At 40.2% G+C, this 15,914-nt stretch overlaps 1 protein-coding gene across 2 annotated transcripts in view; it reads left to right on the top strand.

Moving 5' to 3' along the window:
- Positions 1-15,914, top strand: part of HELZ (helicase with zinc finger) — an 842,947-nt gene that overhangs the window by 644,347 nt on the left and 182,686 nt on the right. For both annotated transcript variants that reach the window (XM_053707899.1, XM_053707909.1), the window contains exon 25: positions 8,881-9,097. In XM_053707899.1, the coding sequence (XP_053563874.1) occupies positions 8,881-9,097 (217 nt within the window). The remainder of the gene's footprint in view (positions 1-8,880; positions 9,098-15,914) is intronic.

Genomic DNA, 15,914 nt, shown 5'->3' with positions numbered 1-15,914 from the left:
CCTCTCTCTTGTGCTAGATTCTCTTCAACAATAAGCATATTAAGAGCTGCAGCCTTGACCTTTAGGTTGTCATGAAACAGAGCAGACTTTTAATAATCCCTAAGGGAAGTTATTAAATCACTAGAAGCAGAGTGAGGCTTTGTTCTTTATAAATCTATGAATAGGGGGAGTAAGTGTGGGTTAGAGGGGAGCGGTGATTGTCTTGCAGTTCAGAGACACAAATATATAGTGATGGCTTCTACCATAGTCTGCTAGCAGAGTGCCTTAGCACACTTTAACCCTTTGCTTTAAGGGTTTTGTTTTTTTTAGCTTATAAAGAAAACAATTGAGGCAAATGGGGCAATCACATTGTTCATGTAGGTCTATTTTTTTTATATTTGTCATTTATAAGTCACCAATATATTATGCAGCGCTATGGTAAAAAAATGTAATATTAATAGTTAATTTGCATGAATCATAAAGGGTGTGTTCTGAAATATATTTGCAGAAAGCACCTCTGGGGTTTTGTGTGTGTTGCTTTACACCAAGAGCTCATCACGGGCAGCATATGTGCAGAGTCGCCAATCACCAACCTTGTTTAGCTGAGTATGTGCAGAGTCGCTAATCACCAACCTTGTTTAACTCAGAATGTACATATGTGCAGAGCCGCCAATCACCAACCTTATTTAGCTGTGAATGTGCATATGTGCAGAGCCGCCAATCACCAACCTTGTTTAGCTGAGAATGTGCATATGTGCAGAGCCGCCAATCACCAACCTTGTTTAGCTGAGTATGTGAAGAGTCGCTAATCACCAACCTTGTTTAACTCAGAATCTGCATATGTGCAGAGCCGCCAATCACCAACCTTGTTTAGCTGAGAATGTGCATATGTGCAGAGCCGCCAATCACCAACCTTGTTTAGCTGAGTATGTGCAGAGTCGCTAATCACCAACCTTGTTTAACTCAGAATGTGCAGAGCCGCCAATCACCAACCTTATTTAGCTGAGAATGTGCATATGTGCAGAGCCGCCAATCACCAACCTTATTTAGCTGAGAATGTGCATATGTGCAGAGCCGCCAATCACCAACCTTGTTTAGCTGAGAATGTGCATATGTGCAGAGCCGCCAATCACCAACCTTGTTTAGCTGAGTATGTGAAGAGTCGCTAATCACCAACCTTGTTTAACTCAGAATCTGCATATGTGCAGAGCCGCCAATCACCAACCTTGTTTAGCTGAGAATGTGCATATGTGCAGAGCCGCCAATCACCAACCTTGTTTAGCTGAGTATGTGCAGAGTCGCTAATCACCAACCTTGTTTAACTCAGAATGTGCAGAGCCGCCAATCACCAACCTTGTTTAGCTGAGAATGTGCATATGTGCAGAGCCGCCAATCACCAACCTTGTTTAGCTGAGTATGTGCAGAGTCGCTAATCACCAACCTTGTTTAACTCAGAATGTGCATATGTGCAGAGCCGCCAATCACCAACCTTGTTTAGCTGAGAATGTGCATATGTGCAGAGCCGCCAATCACCAACCTTGTTTAGCTGAGAATGTGCATATGTGCAGAGCCGCCAATCACCAACCTTGTTTAGCTGAGTATGTGCAGAGTCGCTAATCACCAACCTTGTTTAACTCAGAATGTGCATATGTGCAGAGTCGCTAATCACCAACCTTTTTTAACTCAGAATGTGCATATGTGCAGAGCCGTCAATCACCAACCTTGTTTAGCTGAGTATGTGCAGAGTCGCTAATCACCAACCTTGTTTAACTCAGAATGTGCATATGTGCAGAGCCGCCAATCACCAACCTTGTTTAGCTGAGAATGTGCATATGTGCAGAGCCGCCAATCACCAACCTTGTTTTGCTGAGAATGTGCATTTTTATATGCAAGCAAGGAGAACAAAGTACCACTTCATGCATAGGATATGTCTGAGTGCATGAGACAAGAAGCTTTTCCTAGATTGCTTTTTCAGTCTATAAGGGTTGGCTTATTACTTTGCACATTAGATTTCATTTTGTTATAAAATATTCCAGCAGACTCAGATTTCTTAATTTTATTAGAACTACACCTTAGCAGTATGTGGCTGCCTATCATGGTGTGTTCTGTATTATGCACAAGAAATTGACTTGGGTCATCTCGGATATATTGTACAAAAGTGCTCTTACACCTTTCACAGCATAAATAGATGGAGATTCAAATGTATCAGGTAACCGCTAAATGACTGGCATTTGATGTTAGATCTGATACTGATTAAACGTTTACGAAGTAATCATCTTAATGTTTCTTGTTATGAATAACCCTTTTTTCTTCATTTCATTAATATATATTTTATTCAGAATAAATTCCTACACCATAAATGTATTTTATTTTTCTGAATAAGATTGTTCTGGGCTTATAAATATTGAACTTGTATTAAATCTCAGCCATGAATGTCTATGCTTATTCTCTGTGATTTAATAAACATTAAACAGATTACAATTGCATTATTTACAACTCAGCAGATTGGAAAACAGGGAATCTAATTTCCATATAACAATGCACAGCAATCTTCAGGATTCAGCAATCATCAGAAATGGGACATATATGCATGAACATAGAACATTGTGAATTTAAAATAAATGGAAGATTTAAAAATGTTGCCTTGGGTAAGCCAGGCTTTCGTATACTATTACATTTTTACCATTTCTGGTGCAAAAAAAAAAAAAAAAAAAGAATAAAGATATCTGAAAATAGAATCATCATATATAGTGATTTCCTTTTTCTTTCATGTAATTGGCAAGAGTCCATGAGCTAGTGACATATGGGATATACAATCCTACCAGGAGGGGCAAAGTTTCCCAAACCTCAAAATGCCTATAAATACACCCCTCACCACACCCACAATTCAGTTTTACAAACTTTGCCTCCTATGGAGGTGGTGAAGTAAGTTTGTGCTAAGATTTCTATGTTGATATGCGCTTCTCAGCATTGTTGAAGCCCGATTCCTCTCAGAGTACAGCGAATGTCAGAGGGACGTGAAGGGAGTATCACTTATTGAATACGATGATTTCCGTAACGGGAGTCTATTTCATAGGTTCTCTGTTATCGGTTGTAGAGATTCATCTCCTACCTCCCTTTTCTGATCGACGATATACTCTCAATTTACCATTACCTCTACTAATAACTGTTTCAGTACTGGTTTGGCTATCTGCTATATGTGGATGGGTGTCTTTTGGTAAGTATGTTTTTTTATTACTTAAGACACCTCAGCTATGGTTTGGCACTTTATGCATTTTTATAAAGTTCTAAATTTATGTATTGTACTTATATTTACCTTGAGTCAGGTTCATGTATTTCCTTGTGCAGACTGTCAGTTTCATATTTGGGAAATATTAACATCTTTTAAAGAAAAATTTTTCTTACCTGGGGTTTAGTCTTTTTTCAATTGACTACTTCTTGCAAATTGTGGGCGGCATTAGGCCCGCGGGTGCGTCAAATGCTAAACTTTATTGCGTCATTCTTGGCGCGAAAATATTTTTGGCGCAGAAAAATACGTCTGACGCAATTTCGTCATTTCCAGCGTCATACTTGACACCGAGACCTTTCACACGGTTGTGTCATTAGTGACGCGAGTGTGTCATTTCTGGTTATTTTTGGCGCCAAAAAAGTTTACGTTACGTTGTGCATCATACTTGGCGCCAAACTTTTCATTATTTCAATACCCCATTGATGTTTGCCTCTTGCTTTTTTCTCTATCAGAGGCCTATGCTATTTGCATTTTTTCCCATTCCTGAAACTCATATAAGGAAATAGATAATTTTGCTTTATATGTTGTTTTTTCTCTTACATTTTGCAAGATGTCTCAATCTGATCCTGCCTCAGAAGTTTCTGCTGGAACATTGCTGCCTGACATCGGTTCTACCAAGTGCATTTGTTGTAAAATTGTTGAAATTATTTCGCCGAATGTCATTTGTAATAGTTGTCATGATAAACTTTTACATGCAGATAGTGTATCCATCAGTAATAGTACATTGCCAGTTGCAGTTCCTTCAACTTCTAATGTACATGATATACCTGTAAATTTTAAAGAATTTGTTTCTGATTCTATCTTAAAGGCTTTGTCTGCATTTCCACCTTCTAATAAACGTAAAAGGTCTTTTAAAACTTCTCATTTAGTTGATGAAATTTCAAATGACCAACATAATAATTTATCCTCTTCTGATGAGGATCTATCTGATACAGAACAGCCTTCCTCAGACATTGACACTGACAAATCTACTTATTTATTTAAAATAGAGTATATGCGTTCTTTATTAAAAGAAGTGTTAATTACTTTGGATATTGAGGTAACTAGTCCTCTTGACGTTCAGTCTAATAAACGTTTAAATGCTGTTTTTAAACCTCCTGTGGTTTCTCCAGGGGTTTTTCCTATTCCTGAGGCTATTTCGGATATGATTTCTAAGGAATGGAATAAGCCAGGTACTTCTTTTATTCCTTCTTCAAGGTTTAAAAAATTGTATCCTTTACCAGCAAAATCTATAGAGTTTTGGGAAAAAATCCCCAAAGTTGATGGGGCAATTTCTACTCTTGCTAAACGTACCACTATTCCTATGGAAGATAGTACTTCCTTTAAGGATCCTTTAGATAGGAAGCTTGAATCTTATCTAAGGAAGGCCTATTTATATTCAGGTCATCTTCTTAGACCTGCAATTTCTTTGGCTGATGTTGCGGCTGCATCAACTTTCTGGTTGGAGAATTTAGCGCAACAGGATTTGGATTCTGACTTATCTAGCATCATTCGCTTACTGCAATATGCTAATCATTTTATTTGTGATGCCATTTTTGATATTATCAAAATTGATGTTAGAGCCTTGTCTTTAGCTATATTAGCTAGAATAGCTTTGTGGCTTAAATCTTGGAATGCTGATATGACATCTAAATCTAGATTGCTATCTCTTTCTTTCCAAGGTAATAATTTATTTGGTTCTCAGTTGGATTCTATTATTTCAACTGTCACTGGGGGAAAGGGAGTTTTTCTGCCTCAGGATAAAAAACCTAAGGGCAAATCTAAGGCTTCTAACCGTTTTCGTTCCTTTCGTCAGAATAAGGAACAAAAACTTAATTCTCCCCCCAAGGAATCTGCTTCCAATTGGAAGCCTTCCTCAAATTGGAATAAATCCAAGCCTTTTAGGAAACCAAAGTCAGCCCCTAAGTCCGCATGAAGGTGCGGCCCTCATTCCAACTCAGCTGGTAGGGGGCAGATTAAGGTTTTTCAAGGATATTTGGATAAAATCTGTCCAAAATCAATGGATTCAGAGCATTGTCTCTCAAGGGTATCGAATAGGATTCAGAGTAAGACCTCCTGTGAGAAGATTTTTTCTCTCACGTATCCCAGCAAATCCAGTAAAAGCTCAGGCTTTTCTGAAGTGTGTTTCAGACCTGGAGTCTTCAGGGGTAATCATGCCAGTTCCTCTTCAGGAACAAGGTTTGGGGTTTTATTCAAATCTATTCATTGTCCCAAAGAAGGAAAATTTATTCAGACCAGTTCTGGATCTGAAAATTTTGAATCATTATGTAAGAGTACCAACTTTAAGATGGTGACTATAAGGACAATTCTGCCTTTTGTTCAGCGAGGACATTATATGTCCACAATAGACTTGCAGGATGCATACCTTCATATTCCGATTCATCCAGAACATTATCAGTTTCTGCGATTCTCTTTTCTAAACAAGCATTACCAATTTGTTGCTCTTCCATTTGGCCTAGCAACAGCTCCAAGAATCTTTTCAAAGGTTCTGGGTGCCCTACTCTCTGTATTCACAGAACAGGGTATTGCAGTGTTTCCTTATTTGGACGATATCTTGGTACTAGCTCAGTCTTTACGTACTGCAGAATCTCACACGAATCAACTAGTGTTGTTTCTTCGGAAACATGGTTGGAGGATCAATTTACCAAAAAGTTTCTTGATTCCTCAGACAAGGGGTCACCTTTTTAGGTTTCTAGATGGATTCAGTGTCCATGACTCTGTCTCTAACAGACAAGAGACGTTTAAAGTTGGTTGCAGCCTGCCGGCACCTTCAGTCTCAGTCTTTCCCTTCAGTGGCTATGTGCATGGAAGTTTTAGGTCTCATGACTGCCGCATCGGACGCAATCCCCTTTGCTCATTTTCACATGAGACCTCTACAGCTTTGTATGCTGAATTAATGGTGCAGGGATTATACAAAGATATCACAATTAATATCCTTAAATCCCATGTACGACACTCTGACATGGTGGATAGATCACCATCGTTTAGTTCAAGGGGCTTCTTTTGTTTGGCCAACCTGGACTGTGATCACAACAGATGCGAGTCTTTCAGGTTGGGGAGCTGTTTGGGGATCTATGACAACACAAGGGGTTTGGAAATCTCAAGAGGCAAGATTACCAATAAATATTTTAGAACTCCGTGCAATTCTCAGAGCTCTTCAGTTTTGGCCTCTGTTAAAGAGAGAACCGTTCATTTGTTTTCAGACAGACAATATCACAACAGTGGCATATGTCAATCATCAGGGTGGGACTCACAGTCCCCAAGCTATGAAAGAAGTATCTCTGATACTTGCTTGGGCGGAATCCAGCTCCTGTCTAATCTCTGCGGTACATATCCCAGGTGTAGACAATTGGGAGGCGGATTATCTCAGCCGCCAGACTTTACATCCAGGGGAGTGGTCTCTCCATCCAGATGTATTTTCTCAGATTGTTCAGATGTGGGGTCTTCCAGAGATAGATCTCATGGCCTCTCATCTAAACAAGAAACTTCCCAGATACCTATCCAGGTCCAGGGATGTTCAGGCTGAAGCAGTGGATGCACTGACACTTTCCTTGGTGTTATCATCCTGCTTACATTTTCCCGCCTCTAGTTCTCCTTCCAAGAGTGATCTCCAAAATCATAATGGAACAATCTTTTGTGTTGCTGGTGGCTCCAGCATGGCCACACAGGTTTTGTTATGCGGATCTGGTTCGGATGTCCAGTTGCCCGCCTTGCCCACTTCCGTTACGGCCAGACCTACTATCTCAAGGTCCGTTTTTCCGTCAGGATCTCAAATCATTAAATTTGAAAGTATGGAAATTGAATGCTTAGTACTAAGTCATAGAGGTTTCTCTGACTCAGTGATTAATACTATGTTACAAGCTCGCAAATCTGTCTCTAGAAAGATTTATTATAGAGTTTGGAAGACTTACATTTCATGGTGTTCTTCTCATAAATTCTCCTGGCATTCTTTTATAATTCCTAGAATTTTACAGTTTCTTCAGGATGGTTTGGATAAGGGTTTGTCTGCAAGTTCCTTGAAAGGACAAATCTCAGCTCTTGCTGTTTTATTTCACAGAAAGATTGCTGTACTTCCTGATATACACTGTTTTGTACAGGCTTTAGTTTGTATTAAGCCTGTTATTAAATCAATTTCTCCTCCTTGGAGTCTTAATTTGGTTCTGAAGGCTTTACAGGCTCCTCCATTTGAACCTATGCATTCTTTGGACATTAAACTACTTTCTTGGAAAGTGTTGTTCTTTTTGGTCATCTCTTCTGCTAGAAGAGTTTCTGAGTTATCTGCTCTTTCTTGTGAGTCTCCTTTTCTGATTTTTCATCCGGATAAGGCAGTTTTGCGGACTTCTTTTCAATTTTTACTTAAGGTTGTGAATTCTAACAACATTAGTAGAAAAATTGTTGTCCCTTCCTTGTGTCCTAATCCTAAGAATTCTTTGGAAAGATCCTTACATTCTTTGGATGTGGTAAGAGCTTTGAAATATTATGTGGAAGCTACTAAAGATTTCAGGAAGACTTCCAATCTATGTTTTATTTTCTGGTCCTAGGAAAGGTCAGAAGGCTTCTGCTATTTCCTTGGCTTCTTGGTTGAAACTTTTGATTCATCAAGCTTATTTGGAGTCGGGTCAGGCCCCGCCTCAGAGAATTACAGCTCATTCTACTAGATCAGTCTCCACTTCGTGGGCTTTTAAGAATGAAGCTTCAGTTGATCAGATTTGCAAAGCGGCAACTTGGTCCTCTTTGCATACATTTACTAAATTCTACCGTTTTGATGTATTTGCTTCTTCGGAAGCAGTTTTTGGTAGAAAAGTTCTTCAGGCAGCTGTTTCAGTTTGATTCTTCTGCTTTTGGTTAAGTTTTTTTCTTTCAAGAATGAAAATACTTATTTTTTTGGGTTGTGGATTAATTTTTTCAGTGGAATATGGCTGTTTTTATTTTTATTCCCTACCTCTCTAGTGACTCTTGAGTGGAGATCCACATCTTGGGTATTGATATCCCATATGTCACTAGCTCATGAAAAAGAAAACATAATTTATGTAAGAACTTACCTGATAAATTAATTTCTTTCATATTGGCAAGAGTCCATGAGGCCCACCCTTTTTATGGTGGTTATGATTTTTTTGTATAAAGCACAATTATTTCCAAATTTCCTTTGTTGATGCTTTCTACTCCTTTCCTTATCACCCCACTGCTTGGCTATTCATTAAACTGAATTGTGGGTGTGGTGAGGGGTGTATTTATAGGCATTTTGAGGTTTGGGAAACTTTGCCCCTCCTGGTAGGATTGTATATCCCATATGTCACTAGCTCATGGACTCTTGCCAATATGAAAGAAATGAATTTATCAGGTAAGTTCTTACATAAATTATGTTTTTAACTATCACAAAGAAATTTTTGACCTTACCGACATTTACACACAATTATTTCACAGTTTACTGAGTTCTGTAATTAAGAATCTGCTTTATATGTATGAGTAGCATTGTGTTGTAGCTGAAGAAGTCTTTCAACTTTGTTGCTTTGTATCATAGTACTCCTAACATTCCTGTATAATTTGTGGATTAGACTGTAACATTACATATAACCTTTATGATCACGAGTCATTGGATTGTTGAATTTTAGGTGCCATGGCCGAACTACCAGAACAGGTTTCCTGTTGACCCACGCATCATGACTCATCCAGCTATGGCATATAATATGAACCTCCTCCAAGCACATGGGCGAGGATCTCCTATTTCATTTGGGATTGGTCAACACTCGCCGGTTAATGCTGGTCAGCAACAGACGCAACAGCAGCTTCCAAACTCCGACAAGGAGCAACATGAACAAATTCGGAATGGTAAGTACTGATTGTTGTGGTTGAATGAGTTCTTAGTTTTTGAGAGAATTGGCTAAAAGCAGAGGAGTCTCAAGTCACCCTGGAATACATTAAAACATTTCTCATAATAGAATGTCTAAAGCTATAGTTTTGTTTACAGCTATTTGGCATTGGATCAATTTATAGCTAAATTTATAGATTCCATGAGGTTTTTTTCTAAAGCTTAACTTTTTATATATTTGTTCCCCTTTAATTCATGCTTTGCTGAGTGGACCTTCCATATTTGAGGATGGATTACTATTTGGATAAGGTCATAAAAATAAGTAAATCATCCAACATCCTGAGTTCACTGTGGTTTTTCCTCAACTCGTATAGTTTAGAACATGAGTCACAAAATATGATTGGTGTTTTTATTTGCTTTTTACTTCATAAACTCCATGGAGCAGTGCCATCCTCCTGTATAAATTCCATTGTCAAAGCTATTTGTATTCTATACCCCAATGATCATATGTTTAGCACTACAGAATATTGTGAAGCTTTACAAATAAGTAATAAAAATATAAATAAATAAAATAGGAAGAAACTGGTTTAACCTCTAACCATATTTTTGTATAGAACCATTGTATAAGTCACGTTCAATTTAGACTTCCATCACACACGGCTTAGAACAACATACATGATCACCTCATATTTAATTATATATATATATAGTTTATCTACTGTATGTAAAGTTAGGGGAAAATTTGCCATCCCTGCAGGTAGACAGGTTTGCAAGTAGTGAACCTGTCCACCTACAATCACCATTTGTGATTGCAGGGTGAAATTTAACATTGCACAAGATAATTCTTGTAGAATGCTGCCCCCTACTCTGGCACAACCAATTGCGCTAGAGCAGGGCATGTCAATCACTCCAAACAAGTGGGTGTCGGGGAGATTGATCTCGCCACTTCTGAAGTGGTGGAGACGAAAAAGTAAATATGTGGCAGCAGGCTCGCTTATGTGAACCTGCTGCACATAGCTAAATAAGGCTTAACAAATCTAGCCCGTACTTGTATAACACTATAGCTAGCAGCTGTTAGGAACATAGGACATTGTTTCTCCAACATTGGTGTGTCCGGTCCACGGCGTCATCCTTACTTGTGGGATATTCTCTTCCCCAACAGGAAATGGCAAAGAGTCCCAGCAAAGCTGGTCACATGATCCCTCCTAGGCTCCGCCCACCCCAGTCATTCTCTTTGCCGTTGCACAGGCAACATCTCCACGGAGATGGTTAAGAGTTTTTTGGTGTTTAAATGTAGTTTTTATTCTTCTATCAAGTGTTTGTTATTTTAAAATAGTGCTGGTATGTACTATTTACTCTGAAACAGAAAAGGATGAAGATTTCTGTTTGTAAGAGGAAGATGATTTTAGCAGACAGTAACTAAAATCGGTTGCTGTTTCCACATAGGACTGTTGAGATGAAGTAACTTCAGTTGGGGGAAACAGTTAGCAGACTTTTCTGCTTAAGGTATGACTAGCCATATTTCTAACAAGACTGTGTAATGCTGGAAGGCTGTCATTTCCCCTCATGGGGACCGGTAAGCCATTTTCTTATTCAAAAACAAACAGAATATAGGGCTTATTATGGGCTAAAAAACTGGTAGACATTTTTATAGGCTAAATCGATTGCTTTATTTGTGCATATTATTCAAATTTAGGCTAACAATTGACATTTATAATCTTGGGGAATGTTTATAAAACGGCAGGCACTGTATTGGACACCTTTTTCAGTCAGGGGGCCTTTCTAGTCATAGACTGAGCCTCATTTTCGCGCCATTAATGCGCAGTTGTTTTTTGAGAACAGGGCATGCAGATGCATGTGTGTGGATCTAAGAATCTCTGAAAAAGCTTTTAGAAGGCGTCATTTGGTATCGTATTCCCCTCAGGGCTTGGTTGGGTCTTAGCAAAGACTGTATCTGGGACTGTATAGGGGTTAAATTGAAAAACGGCTCCGGTTCCGTTATTTTAAGGGTTAAAGCTCTGAAATTTGGTGTGCAATACTTTTAAGGCTTTAAGACACTGTGGTGAAAATTTGGTAATTTTTGAACAATTCCTTCATACTTTTTCACATATTCAGTAATAAAGTGTTTTCTGTTTGAAATTTAAAGTGACAGTAACGGTTTTATTTTAAAACGTTTTTTGTGCATTGTTGACAAGTTTAAGCCTGTTTAACATGTCTATACCTTCAGATAAGCTATGTTCTATATGTATGAAAGCCAATGTGTCTCCCCATTTAAATTTATGTGATAATTGTGCCATAGCGTCCAAACAAAGTAAGGACAGTACTGCCACAAATAATGATATTGCCCAAGATGATTCCTCAAATGAGGGGAGTAAACATGATACTACATCATCTCCTACTGTGTCTACACCAGTTTTGCCCATTCAGGAGGCCCCTAGTACATCTAGTTCGCCAATACTTATTACCATACAACAATTAACGGGCTGTAATGGATAACTCCATAGCAAATCTTTTATCCAAAATGCCTACTTATCAGAGAAAGCGCGATTGCTCTGTTTTAAACACTGAAGAGCAAGAGGACGCTGATGATAATTGTTCTGTCATACCCTCACACCAATCTGAAGGGGCCATGAGGGAGGTTTTGTCTGAGGGAGAAATTTCAGATTCAGGAAAAATTTCTCATCAAGCTGAACCTGATGTTGTGACATTTAAATTTAAATTAGAACATCTCCGCGCACTGCTTAAGGAGGTGTTATCTACTCTGGATGATTGTGACAATTTGGTCATTCCAGAGAAATTATGCAAGATGGACAGGTTCCTAGAGGTTCCAGTGTCCCCCGACACTTTTCCTATACCCAAGCGGGTGGCGGACATAGTAAATAAAGAGTGGGAAAAGCCCGGCATACCTTTTGTTCCTCCCCCTATATTTAAGAAATTATTTCCTATGGTCGACCCCAGAAAGGACTTCTGGCAGACAGTCCCCAAGGTCGAGGGGGCAGTTTCTACTCTAAACAAACGCACTACTATTCCTATCGAAGATAGTTGTGCTTTCAAAGATCCTATGGATAAAAAATTGGAAGGTTTGCTTAAAAAGATTTTTGTACAGCAAGGCTACCTTCTACAACCAATTTCATGCATTGTTCCTGTCACTACGGCAGCGTGGTTCTGGTTCGAGGAACTAGAAAAGTCGCTCAGTAGAGAAACTCCATATGAGGAGGTTATGGACAGAGTTCACGCACTTAAATTGGCTAACTCTTTTATTTTAGATGCCGCTTTGCAATTAGCAAAATTAGCGGCGAAAAATTCAGGGTTTGCTATTGTGGCGCGCAGAGCGCTTTGGCTAAAGTCTTGGTCAGCGGATGTGTCATCCAAGACAAAATTACTTAACATTCCTTTCAAAGGTAAAACTTTATTTGGACCTGATTTGAAAGAGATTATTTCAGACATCACTGGGGGAAAGGGCCACGCCCTTCCACAGGATAGGTCTTTTAAGGCTAAAAATAAGCCTAATTTTCGTCCCTTTCGCAGAAATGGACCAGCCTCTAATTCTGCATCCTCTAAGCAAGAGGGTAATGCCTCACAACCCAAACCAGCCTGGAAACCAATGCAAGGCTGGAACAAAGGTAAGCAGGCCAAGAAGCCTGCCACTGCTAACAAGACAGCATGGAGTAGTAGCCCCCGATCCGGGACCGGATCTGGTGGGGGGCAGACTCTCTCTCTTTGCTCAGGCTTGGGCAAGAGATGTTCAGGATCCTTGGGCACTAGAAATAGTTTCTCAAGGTTATCTCCTGGAATTCAAGGAACTACCCCCAAGGGGAAGGTTCCACAAGTCTCACTTATCCTCAAACCAAATAAAGAGACAGGCATTCTTACATTGTGTAGAAGACCTGTTAAAGATGGGAGTGATACACCCAGTTCCGATAAAGGAACAAGGAATGGGATTTTATTCCAATCTGTTCGTAGTTCCCAAAAAAGAGGGAACATTCAGACCAATTTTGGATTTGAAGATCCTAAACAAATTTCTCAGGGTACCGTCGTTCAAAATGGAAACTATTCGAACGATTCTACCCACCATCCAGGAAAGTCAATTTATGACTACCGTGGATCTAAAGGATGCGTACCTACATATCCCTATCCACAAGGAACATCATCAGTTCCTAAGGTTCGCTTTTCTGGACAAACATTACCAGTTTGTGGCTCTTCCATTCGGATTAGCCACTGCTCCAAGGATTTTCACAAAGGTGCTAGGGTCCCTTCTAGCGGTTCTAAGACCAAGGGGCATTGCAGTAGTACCTTACTTGGACGACATTCTAATACAAGCGTCGTCCCTGTCAAAGGCAAAGGCTCATACGGACATCGTTCTAGCCTTTCTCACATCTCACGGATGGAAAGTGAACAAAGAAAAGAGTTCTCTGTCCCCGTCAACAAGAGTTACCTTCTTGGGAACAATAATAGATTCCTTAGAAATGAGGATTTTTCTGACAGAGGTCAGAAAATCAAAACTTCTAAGCTCTTGTCAAGTGCTTCATTCTGTTCCTCGTCCTTCCATAGCGCAGTGCATGGAAGTAATAGGATTGATGGTTGCAACAATGGACATAGTTCCTTTTGCACGAATTCATCTAAGACCATTACAACTGTGCATGCTCAAACAGTGGAATGGGGATTATACAGACTTGTCTCCAATGATTCAAGTAGATCAAAAGACCAGAGATTCACTCCGTTGGTGGCTGACCCTGGACAATCTGTCCCAGGGAATGAGCTTCCGCAGGCCAGAGTGGGTCATTGTCACGACCGACGCCAGTCTAGTGGGCTGGGGTGCGGTCTGGGAATCCCTGAAAGCTCAGGGTCTATGGTCTCGGGAAGAGTCTCTTCTCCCGATAAACATTCTGGAACTGAGAGCGATATTCAATGCTCTCAGAGCTTGGCCTCAACTAGCAAAGGCCAAATTCATAAGGTTCCAATCAGACAACATGACGACTGTAGCTTATATCAATCATCAAGGGGGAACAAAGAGTTCCCTAGCGATGAAAGAAGTGACCAAAATAATTCAATGGGCGGAGGATCACTCCTGCCACTTGTCTGCGATCCACATCCCAGGAGTGGAAAATTGGGAAGCGGATTTTCTGAGTCGTCAGACATTTCATCCGGGGGAGTGGGAACTCCATCCGGAAATCTTTGCCCAAATAACTCAATTATGGGGCATTCCAGACATGGATCTGATGGCGTCTCGTCAGAACTTCAAGGTTCCTTGCTACGGGTCCAGATCCAGGGATCCCAAGGCGACTCTAGTAGATGCACTAGTAGCACCTTGGACTTTCAACCTAGCTTACGTATTCCCACCGTTTCCTCTCATTCCCAGGCTGGTAGCCAGGATCAATCAGGAGAGGGCCTCGGTGATCTTGATAGCTCCTGCGTGCCCACGCAGGACTTGGTATGCAGACCTGGTGAATATGTCATCGGCTCCACCATGGAAGCTACCTTTGAGACAGGACCTTCTTGTTCAAGGTCCATTCGAACACCCAAATCTGGTCTCCCTCCAACTGACGGCTTGGAGATTGAACGCTTGATTCTATCAAAGCGTGGGTTTTCAGATTCGGTGATACTCTGGTTCAGGCCAGAAAACCTGTAACTAGAAAAATTTACCATAAAATATGGAAAAAATATATCTGTTGGTGTGAATCCAAAGGATTCCCATGGAATAAGATAAAAATTCCTAAGATTCTCTCCTTTCTTCAAGAAGGTTTGGAGAAAGGATTATCTGCAAGTTCCCTAAAGGGACAGATCTCTGTTTTATCTGTCTTACTACACAAGAGACTGGCAGCTGTGCCAGATGTTCAAGCATTTGTTCAGGCTCTGGTTAGGATCAAGCCTGTTTACAGACCTTTGACTCCTCCCTGGAGTCTAAATCTAGTTCTTTCAGTTCTTCAAGGGGTTCTGTTTGAACCCTTACATTCCATAGATATTAAGTTACTATCTTGGAAAGTTTTGTTTTTGGTTGCAATTTCTTCTGCTAGAAGAGTTTCAGAGTTATCTGCTCTGCAGTGTTCTCCTACTTATCTGGTGTTCCATGCAGATAAGGTGGTTTTGCGTACTAAGCCTGGTTTTCTTCCTAAAGTTGTTTCTAACAAAAATATTAACCAGGAGATAGTTGTACCTTCTTTGTGTCCGAATCCAGTTTCAAAGAAGGACCGTTTGTTACACAATTTGGACGTTGTCCGTGCTCTAAAGTTCTATTTAGAGGCTACTAAAGATTTCAGACAAACATCTTCCTTGTTTGTTGTTTATTCTGGTAAAAGGAGAGGTCAAAAAGCGACTTCTACCTCTCTTTCCTTTTGGCTTAAAAGCATCATCCGATTGGCTTATGAGACTGCCGGACGGCAGCCTCCTGAAAGAATCACAGCTCACTCCACTAGGGCTGTGGCTTCCACATGGGCCTTCAAGAACGAGGCTTCTGTTGACCAGATATGTAAGGCAGCGACTTGGTCTTCACTGCACACTTTTGCCAAATTTTACAAATTTGATACTTTTGCTTCTTCGGAGGCTATTTTTGGGAGAAAGGTTTTGCAAGCTGTGGTGCCTTCCGTTTAGGTAACCTGATTTGCTCCCTCCCTTCATCCGTGTCCTAAAGCTTTGGTATTGGTTCCCACAAGTAAGGATGACGCCGTGGACCGGACACACCAATGTTGGAGAAAACAGAATTTATGCTTACCTGATAAATTACTTTCTCCAACGGTGTGTCCGGTCCATGGCCCGCCCTGGTTTTTTAATCAGGTCTGATGAATTATTTTCTCTAACTACAGTCACCACGGTATCATATGGTTTCTCCTATATATATTT

Source organism: Bombina bombina, chromosome 1 (genome assembly GCF_027579735.1).
Source record: "Bombina bombina isolate aBomBom1 chromosome 1, aBomBom1.pri, whole genome shotgun sequence".
In the NCBI taxonomy this organism is placed as follows: domain Eukaryota; kingdom Metazoa; phylum Chordata; class Amphibia; order Anura; family Bombinatoridae; genus Bombina; species Bombina bombina.
This window is presented reverse-complemented; position numbering and strand designations above follow the sequence as displayed.